Source organism: Mangifera indica, chromosome 4 (assembly GCF_011075055.1).
Source record: "Mangifera indica cultivar Alphonso chromosome 4, CATAS_Mindica_2.1, whole genome shotgun sequence".
In the NCBI taxonomy this organism is placed as follows: domain Eukaryota; kingdom Viridiplantae; phylum Streptophyta; class Magnoliopsida; order Sapindales; family Anacardiaceae; genus Mangifera; species Mangifera indica.
Genome location: NC_058140.1, coordinates 10,525,125 through 10,535,224, shown reverse-complemented (window position 1 = coordinate 10,535,224; position 10,100 = coordinate 10,525,125). Strand labels below are relative to the sequence as shown.

At 31.8% G+C, this 10,100-nt stretch overlaps 2 protein-coding genes across 2 annotated transcripts; one reads left to right on the top strand and one right to left on the bottom strand.

Annotated features, from left to right (window-relative positions):
• Positions 1–1,242: 1,242 nt before the first annotated feature.
• LOC123212831 (probable aspartic proteinase GIP2) lies at positions 1,243–1,826 on the bottom strand. The gene has a single exon (XM_044632040.1). It carries the CDS (start codon positions 1,600–1,602, stop codon positions 1,255–1,257), a length of 348 nt encoding a protein of 115 aa, XP_044487975.1. The 5' UTR covers positions 1,603–1,826; the 3' UTR covers positions 1,243–1,254.
• Positions 1,827–3,883: 2,057 nt separating this feature from the next.
• LOC123214795 (cytochrome c1-2, heme protein, mitochondrial-like) lies at positions 3,884–8,042 on the top strand. The gene is made up of 8 exons (XM_044634785.1): positions 3,884–4,036; positions 5,006–5,094; positions 5,323–5,540; positions 6,083–6,362; positions 6,442–6,513; positions 7,294–7,410; positions 7,537–7,602; positions 7,704–8,042. Exons 2-8 carry the CDS (start codon positions 5,035–5,037, stop codon positions 7,818–7,820), a joined length of 930 nt encoding a protein of 309 aa, XP_044490720.1. The 5' UTR covers positions 3,884–4,036; positions 5,006–5,034; the 3' UTR covers positions 7,821–8,042.
• Positions 8,043–10,100: the final 2,058 nt, after the last annotated feature.

Genomic DNA, 10,100 nt, shown 5'->3' with positions numbered 1-10,100 from the left:
CCCACCCTTTTTCCTTCCTTCAGTTGTCTCTCATTGTTAGTAGAGTTAGACGAAGACGTCATTAAGGATGGTTATGTGGGACTTCGAAGAGAATGACGACTTGAAGAAAAAATGGCGTTGGACTTCAAAGATGATGAAAGCGAACACATTGGACTTTGAAGACGATGACTTGATAGATGAGGTTGGCACAGTCGATGTCGACACTTCCTCTTCGCCTCGCGCCATCACCTCTCAAACTAAGCTCAAGTCTGCTATCACTGATGGTGCCCTTAAGAAGATAAAAGTCATGGCTTTCATGAAGAAGCCAATGTCTTCAAAGTTCTTTTTTTTTTGTCAACAATGCCAACATCTTTGTTTGACTCTACCGATGGTGAAAGATGACTGAAGAGAGGAAAAATGGTGGAAAGAGGAAGTTGTTATGACCGAAGAGAGAAGAAAAAAAACACTATGGATGTAAAGGGAAAAAAATCACTTTTCAAAACTGAAAAAATTAAGATTAGGTGAAATTGTTAATTTTCAAAGTCTGAAGAAAAAAATGACAAAATTATATTTTTTTAATATTACTAGTAAAATAAAAGTTTATTTTTAGCTTTAACAGAAGTTGGATAACGGATGAGTATTTAAATTTTTTAAACTTTATAAGGTAAAAGTTTGAGATAGACAAAACCTTGGGTGGGAAAAAGTATTTTGGTCGTAGAAGTTGTGTTAAGACTTCGAAATTTAGGCGGCAAGTGAAAATATGTGATTTTTTTGTTTCATTTTTCCTTGAAATTCCATTATGTTTTGTTATGCATATATACATGCATACATACATACAAACATATATGCACACACTTTAGTTTTGTTTAGACTTTATTCAAATTGAATATAAGTGTAATTCTCAAGGAATGTTAACTACAAATATGCCCTGGAAAATATATACCAAGAAGAGTCAAAGGCAGCTGAGGAATAATACATAGGAAGGTCAAAGTTGACTCGAGCTACACAAGTTCAGATACAACAAACCAAGGGCTAGATTTGATTTTATAAAATAAATTTAATTTGATTTCAATTAATATAGATTGAATTTAAAATTAAATTATTTTTTAACTTAATTTAACTATTAACTCATCAATCATAAATAGAATCAGATTCGAGTTATTTAAACTCATTCATCTGTGATTATTGTAATATTTGAGTTTTATTCCATTTTTAGCCTTGTAAAGAGCCAGAACTTTACATGATTTGCTGGTTAACCCGCCTCACGCACATCATCTAAGTAGCAATACTAGCTGTAGTGAAGTTGAAGTTGCTACAATTAGTCCTCTGAAGCAGCAACGACGACCCAAGCCTTGACTTAGCCAGATCAAACTCCAAAAGATTATCCAGCAACTGATGACCCCCAATTATAATCGAAGCCCTCAGACTCAACCCTCCATCCACAAACGCCAAACATGTAACCCCAGTTTGTGCCTCCACCATTGAGTTTGTTCTACTGATTCTCCACTTCACATTCTGGTCGTGTAGCACCAGGTTTATGTGCGGCACTTGAGGTCCAATCTTTGTGTAGCTTAGTTTCCTGGTGTCATTGCACACTTCGAATGGCGCCACGGGAGATTTCATTTGCGGTATCCCGGAGAGCTGGCTGGTGAATAACTTGGTGAAAGATTGATAGATTGAGTGTTCCAGGACTGTGAAAGGCTTTGTCGTGCTGAGCTTTGTGCAGCCTCTTCCGGAATAAGCATTAAAGTTTAAGAAGCAAAATCAACAACTAAACAAATTGCTCATGAAATAAAGAGTGATATGAAACAATAATGGCACCCTTAAATCTCACATGATAGAAATTGAAAATTGATCTTTCATACCTAGAAGTAATAGCATTGAGGCTTGATTTTGGGTTTGCAATGTGAGAAATTGCGAGCAAGTGTGATTTCTTATAAATTTTTTTTTTTTTTTTGGTGTGATTTCCTTTGCAAAAATAGGATTTTCATTGGCCTTGTGAGTATGTCATCATAATTGGCCGTGAATTTATATAGCAAAGATAAGTTTTCTTCCTTTTGATATGAAGGGTTTATAATTACAATTAAAATCTATAGTTTAGAGTTTACGATTAAGTTGAACATTTAGTGTTTAAGTTTTAGGATTTAATATTAAGGTTTAAAGTATTGTTATGTGTATACACTTAAAATACATAATTTAGATACATAAATAATACGTTATCATATAATTAAATGTTATTTTATCTTTAATTTAAAATCATCTAATCACATAATAACATATTATTTGTATATCAAAATTGTATACAAAAAATATGTACATATAATTTTATTGTATAATTTAATATTTACGGTCAAGGGCTATAGTTTAGGATTTAGAGCAATACTATGTGTACCTACTCTAAATACATAATTGTGAATACGTTTATATATGTCATCACATAATCAAGTGATTTTTAATTAAAGATAAAATAACATCCAATCATATGATGATATATATAAGTGTGTATATAATTATGTATTCAAAATAGATACATATAATATTACTATAGGGTTTATGGTAAGTTTAGAGTTTATTGTTCAAGAGTTAGAGTTTAATGTTAACAATCAAGGTCTATAATTTAGTGTTTACAATTAAGTTTACATTTTAGTGTTTAAGATTTAAGGTCCAGTCTTAAGTTTTATTGTTTACATGGTTAAGGTCAATGATATAGGGTTTATAGTTAAGTTTTAAACTTTAAAGTTTATTGTCCAATGGACCATTGTACGCAAACAATACAACAATTGACATTTTGATGGATCATGCAATGATAATATGGTTTACATTAGAATAAATAAATTGGAAAAATTGCTAGTTCATGTCAAAAATTCATTATACATCAATTTTCATATGCCCCAATGCTTCAAAATATTACATTTATACCCTTAAAATCCTAATAAACCCTCCTTAAATTTAAAATATTACAAATAACCCTTGAATAGTTAAGCTTAAAAACCAGAGTTAAAGCTGATAGCATTTTCACAACACTAAACTTATCACGCATTTTTATAAGCCATGCATTTACCCCCTAACTTTCTACGAACCCCAAACCTTCAAATCATGCATTTTTCCCTTAAAACCACGCCAGTTTTCAACTCTTATAATTAACCCCCTAATTTTATATTTAGATTTAATTTATATAGATACACCCTTAAAATGTTTGAGAATTTTATGTACCCCCTATATTTTAAAATTTTGTATATACTCACTAAAGTTCATTTCTCATATATCTTCTAAAATTTACACCTATACCTCATAAAATTGATATTGAAAATATCTTAAACCCCATAGTTTACCTTACACTTACCTCCAAATGGTCAAAAATCATAATTTCTCGCCTATATATCTAACAATAAAAAAAATAAATCCAATCAAAATGAAAAAAAAAAAAAAAAAGAAAATACCCTATCTACATTGATCTTCTTATTTAGATTGTCTGATGTTTTTACCTTAAATTCATGCTTTTGATGTGAGATTGTGGATATAAAAAGTATGAATTAAAAGAAAATCCTAAGTAGGGTTTAGTGTTTTCAATGAAGGTAAAATAATATTTACTTAAGTTATTTGGTAATAATCACAAGTTGGTCATTATCATCATTTTAATTAAGAATAATGTTACGTGCATAATTTTATATATAAACAATGACATATTAGAAAAAAAATATTTATTCATATAATGATATATTATTATTTATATATAAAATTATATATATTATTTGTATACGTAATTTTATTATATAATTAATAATCCTAAGTATAGGATTATCCAAGTGTATAAAAGAGCTGGGTTTTGCTTTTTCCGCAAAGAATTCCCACCTTGCGCAGCCCAAAATTAAGCTAATGAAAGGCCCTAAAACCAAAGCCCAAATTATAAGTAAAGCAAAATATCTGAGTCAATGGTAAAATAGCAGCAAATGTTAACCCCATCTTCTCACAAAGTGCTACCCAGATCTCTCTGAAAGCTGCGCCTTCTCCTTTGACGATAAACTTGAAGATCGACCTACCTTTCTTTCATCATCTCGTGAGTTCTCTTGTTCTTTTTGTTTTTCTCTTCATTTTTTATGTTCTTCGATCTGCTCTCCATTAAGTTTTTTTTTTTTTTTTCTAAAGAAACTCACTGCTATGTTAACATGAAATGGTGTGTGTCTTAATATCTTTGTATTATTTTTTTATTTTACTGTTTTTATCTTTAATTTGCTGTTATTAGTGGATTCATGTAATTTGATTGGATTTTGTAACTCGTTTGTGTTATAACGTTTTAGAAATTTAATTATTGGAACTTTTTTCTTTCGTTTTTTAAATTCTAGATTTTTATTTTGAACTCCACAATTTGGAACTTAGAATCTTCTTGACCGCAAGGGAACCCTTACCCTTGAGAGAGAATTTAGAATAGTTTATTAATTGAACACTCTTCTGCTTGACGATACTGACTGTGCCAATTGATTTTTAACATGGTCCCTATCCAAACTTCCCTTTTGAAGCCATTCTGATGTAAAACTTTAAGTAAATGGGAGCAATGCTGCCACATAGTTCTGTGCTTCAAGTATGGTGCTTTTAAACTTTTCAGAAGGGTGTAGTATACATGTAATGCTTCATGGTGGTATCGGTCACCATAAGTGAGCAATTTTTATCTCCCCACTAAATTGGGGTAATGACATCACATTTTTTTAAACATATTGTATAATTAAGTTTTGAATTGATAACCAATGCTTGCTCAACACCTAATATGTCATTTGAAATAAAAAATTAATTCATTTTGGAATTATATTTTAGATGTAATTTCATTCATTCAAAGGGCGTTAGTTCAATTGTCTACAACTTGTATTATTTTAGAACATGACCATTTATCTTAACCATAAAAATAAAAATGGTTTGAAAATTTGTGTTATAATCTGTGTATGAATATATATTTTTCTGCTTCTTAAAATCTTAGATTTTTCTGTCTATCCTTGTTGGAATGATTTTTTAATTCTTCTTTTTCTTGTCACAGTGAGCAAATTGATATATATTATTTTTGAAATGGCTGGAGGAGGAGTTATCCACCAGCTCCTAAGGAGGAAACTTCAGTCTTACACTGCTGTAAGTGCAGTTCCTCCTTTTACATGTGTTTTAATATATTGTGTCTGGAAACCAACTGAATGTGTTTTAGTTTATATTGTATCTGCTGATTGAATAATGAATGATATTGTGGTGAAATGTTGACATTGTTCCAATTTCAAGTTTTCCATCTTAATACTTTGCAACAAGTTAGAATATATGATTAGTGGTTGATTCTGTACCTAATAGTTGATGCCTGTTATCTTTCAGGGGTTACCTACATCTTTTTTATCTTCTAAGAAATTTCATGAAGATGTTGGATCTGTGGGTATGAAGTCTCTAAGGGCATTTGCACTTCTTGGTGCTGGTGTTTCAGGGTTTTTGAGTTTTGCAACGATAGCATCTGCTGATGAAGCTGAGCATGGCTTGGCAGTTCCAAACTATCCTTGGCCTCACGAAGGCATTCTTAGTTCATATGACCATGCTTCGTGAGTCTATGGCTTCTTTTTTTAATTGTAAAGTTTGTTGTTGAACTTGCGATTTAAGTTGACTTTTAGAATATTTGTTTAACAGAACCTGATCCAGTATCAGTTCTTCTTGTTCTCAAATATTTATATTTACCATTAATTAAGTTATATATCTTTATGCTATCTCCAATATCTGGGTTCACATTCTGTTGTTCCTTACTCTTTTGCTTGTAGTGGCTGTGAGTGTTCTTTTTTATTCTACTAGTATTAAAGCTCTTTGAATGACATGCTGGTGGTTTTAACAAACTGCATGTCACTACAAGGACTATAATTATAGCTGCTGTTGCTCCATGCTATGGATAAAAGAGAAACATTTAATATACATTTAGGCCACAAGCTGGCTGCTCTGCATCATTTAAATTCACAGGCAACTTGCCTCTTCTAATCTATCTATTTAGAATCATTCATCAGAAAAGTTGTGATATTATTTGTTACTTAGTTGTTAGCAGTATTTAGTTTGATGGTACATGCTGTAATTTTTGTGATCAATTTTCAATGTTCAGGATTCGGCGTGGTCACCAAGTTTACCAACAAGTATGTGCTTCCTGCCATTCTATGTCACTAATTTCATACCGTGATTTGGTGGGAGTTGCATATACTGAAGAGGAGACTAAGGCAATGGCAGCTGAGATTGAGGTGGTTGATGGACCTAATGATGAGGGTGAGCTGTTTACACGTCCTGGTAAGCTTAGTGATCGTTTTCCTCAGCCATATGCCAATGAACAAGCTGCTAGGTTTGCAAATGGAGGGGCATATCCTCCAGATTTGAGTCTTATTACCAAAGTAATTACTATCTTCTAGTTTTTAACAATAAAAGCTGTATTTACCTATCAAGGAAAAGTCTTAGTCTTTTTCCTTTCAGGCTCGTCACAATGGTCAGAATTATGTGTTTGCTCTTTTAACTGGTTACCATGATCCTCCTGCTGGTGTTACGGTAAATTCTGCTTCCAAGGCTCTTTTAACTCCCTGCTCCCATTATTGGTGTGTGGCACTTAAGTTATCTTTTTTGGAATTTACCATATGTTGTCATTAAGTATAGAGATGTTTGACTATAATGGTACAAGGGGAACTAAAAACAAAGATGTGTTAAAGCCGGCAGGTGTTAGACCTGCTATATTTTTTTCTTTGTTTTTTCCATTAAAGTTTTCTTTCTATTAGTTCTATCTTTCATAATAGCTCTTTTAGATGTTACGAGGTTGGCTGGCCTGGGCCACCTGGTCATGTTTTCCAGCTGATGATATTTCAATTTCACTCTTCTGTCAGAGCCATTAAAGATTTCTTCTCAAACAATTTATTTATTTATTTGAGAATTCTTCTAATTTTTGAGCTTTCAAGAGGAGTTTTGTTTAGCTGCTGACAAGATGAATATAAGATGCATTATTGCTCACTGGGCCTTTCCTCGTTGCTCTCTTGATTTTTAATAGACACTTTTGGGCTGTTTTCTTTCTTTCTATCTATTTTGGGTAATTTTCAATCTGCTTTGATGATAACAGTGCTGTCGATCTTAAAGGTGTTTAGATTTTGTCATTTAACTATGTACTTTATCTTGTCATAAAAATATGTATTTAACAGTGGAGTTCTACTAAATATTGTCCGGTGTATTTACTGAGGTTGCATCTTTTTGCAGTGAGCTTATGACTTGTATTTTTGATAAAATAAAGGATAATTATTGTTTCTCTTCCCAACCACAATCAGTTTGCAATTGCTATTGCAGATTAGAGAAGGATTGCACTATAATCCTTACTTCCCTGGGGGAGCCATTGCTATGCCTAAAATGCTTATTGATGGTGCTATTGAATATGAAGATGGTACGCCAGCAACTGAATCTCAGGTTGGTTTTTCTTCTACAGATGTGATACCTAATTTTTTCATAGAGTTTCTTAGCTTTAAGCTTAATACATAGATTTTTCTGTGGTACGAAGCTCAGTCTTATACCCTTGTTTTCATTGTGATGCAGATGGGAAAAGATGTTGTATCATTTTTATCTTGGGCAGCCGAACCTGAAATGGAAGAGAGGAAGCTGGTACATTAATTTTAAAATCAAGTTGCCATCTAAAAAACATTAGTTTTAAAAAAAAATTATTTAATAGAGTTATTCCTAAACTTCTATGTTTTCTAATGCAGATGGGTTTTAAATGGATATTTGTTCTATCATTGGCATTGCTTCAAGCTGCTTATTACCGGCGCTTGAAGTGGTCAGTTTTCAAGTCTCGCAAGCTGGTCCTCGATGTTGTCAACTAGAATGCCTCCAGTTTCTGTTCCTTTGTTTTTTTTTTTTTATGGGAGGACCTGAATTGGAAATAATTGCTTTGTCATATATGTCAAATTAGTGGATCAATTATTATGGGCAATGGAGTGACCCAGAGATTTTTTGTTTTCAAGTTGAGGAAGAAATAAGCTATTCCATATACTTGATACATTCTTTTTTTAGAAGTTTTTATTATTGCTATATTTGTGGCTGAACTACTGGTGTCAGAACTCATAATTTGTTGCATCAATGGGATTTGCAAATTCCATCATTGAAACACTAAGGGAAACATTAGTAATTGTTCAATAATGTACCTTATTTTGGAGAAATGTCCTTTTACAACATTCTGGGCGGTTATTTTTCTGCTGAAATAATTTGTTTTGACTCTATATGGTAACTGTTAAAAATCAATCACTTCATGACTGTTATGTTTAACGGTTTGGTCAGTATAAAACCAATAATAAGCAACAAAGCTTCCCAATTGCTTTACGAATTCCATTTGCATTCTATGTATCCTTGCCCCATTATTTCGGCCTCATCAAGGCTCGGGCATATAGGCAAGTCTTTCATGGTCTGTCGGATCTTAATATTCGTTGGTAAGAGTATATTGCTGGAATGCATTGGAAGTTAAAATTTTGTTCTTCGGTCATAACTTGGATTCTTGTCATTCCCATGTTTGTTTTATATTGTAATTCAAATTGAAAAACAAACAATTATGCTCGAGAGAGAAATCTCATAGTAATTCTCCAACTTTTTCAAGTGTGGATAATTGCCATTCTCATCATCAAATACTTGTGGCATGTCAAAATACTGGAAGGGAGCAGATTCAATGTCTCAAACATGTTAAATAATGTTTCTATATACATATAATTTTTTAGTGGGTCTTTTGTAGTTTATTTACATATTGGGTAGGACAACATGCAAGCAATTTAATCATATTTCCATGAAGAAAAGGTAATGAGTTGCCAGACAAAATCTTGTGGTCTTTCACAAAATTTAATGAAATTACATTACTTATAACTAGTCCACAAAATTCCTCATAACTAGGGTTTCAAAACTCTTTATGGCTTTCCATTAGTTTAATCTACAAGTTATGGAAATTTTAAATCATGTTATTTACCTTTATACATAAGAGGATAAATGGTGCAAGAAACTGTGTGTAGTTATCCCACAATTAGGACTCATGCATAGCTCATGAAAAACTCTAAAAAAGTTAAGGTTTTAAGGTTTGTAAGGTTTTCGAGATGTTTTATTTATAAAGGTTACAAATATCAAATCATGTTACCTACCTTTAATCATTAGAATATAGATGGTGCAAAAAACATCTTGAATTCTATGCATAATTATCATTAGACATACCTATGTATAACTCATAAAAACCATAAAACTAGATATCAGGGTTTTTTAGGAATTTGACTAGTTTTATTCACAATTTTTAAAGATTCTCAATCACCATGTGTAGATGGTGCAAGAAATTGTGTGTAGTTATCCCACAATTAGGACTCATGCATAGCTCGTGAAAAAAAAGTTAGGGTTTTAGGGTTTGTAAGGTTTTCGAAATGTTTTATCTATAAAGGTTACAAATATCAAATCATGTTACCTACCTTTAATCATTAGAATATAGATGGTGCAAAAAACATCTTGAATTCTATGCATAATTTTCATTAGACATACCTATGTATAACTCATGACAACCATAAAACTAGATATCAGGGTTTTTTTAGGAATTTGACTAGTTTTATTCACAATTTTTAAAGATTCCCAATCACTCTGTCTAATATTAGTCATAAGAGTATAGATGGTATGGAAAATGTCTTTATTTTACAATTGAGACTCATGGATAGCCTACAAAAACCCTAAAAACTATGGTCTGGGGGCTTGTTAATGTTTTTGGCCTATTTTATCCATAAACTTGAGGGATTCTCAATTGCAATATTTACCTTAAGTCATTGGAAGATAAATGGTGTAGAAAATATACAAACAATGACATATCACTATATGATTGAGTATTATTTTATTTCTAATTTAAAACTACTCAGTCACATAGTGACACGCTATTGTTTGTATACATAACATTATTCAAAGAAAATATCTGGAAATTTGTGTATATTTATCCCACAATCTAAGGCTCATGAATCACCCATTAAACCTATAAAAACTTGGTTTCATAGCTTGTAAGGATTATAATTAGTTTTATCTACAAAATCTCTAATAGTCTCAATCGCATAATCAACTTTCAGTCATAAGAAGATATTGCATAAGATGTCTCAATA

Coding starts and splice junctions, on each gene's coding strand:
- LOC123212831 (XM_044632040.1), bottom strand. CDS start 1,602: ATGAAATCTCCCGTGGCGCCATTCGAAGTGTGCAATGACACCAGGAAA.
- LOC123214795 (XM_044634785.1), top strand. CDS start 5,035: ATGGCTGGAGGAGGAGTTATCCACCAGCTCCTAAGGAGGAAACTTCAG. Junction 6,363..6,441: donor ATTTGAGTCTTATTACCAAA/GTAATTACTATC, acceptor TTTTCCTTTCAG/GCTCGTCACAATGGTCAGAA. Junction 6,514..7,293: donor ATCCTCCTGCTGGTGTTACG/GTAAATTCTGCT, acceptor TTGCTATTGCAG/ATTAGAGAAGGATTGCACTA.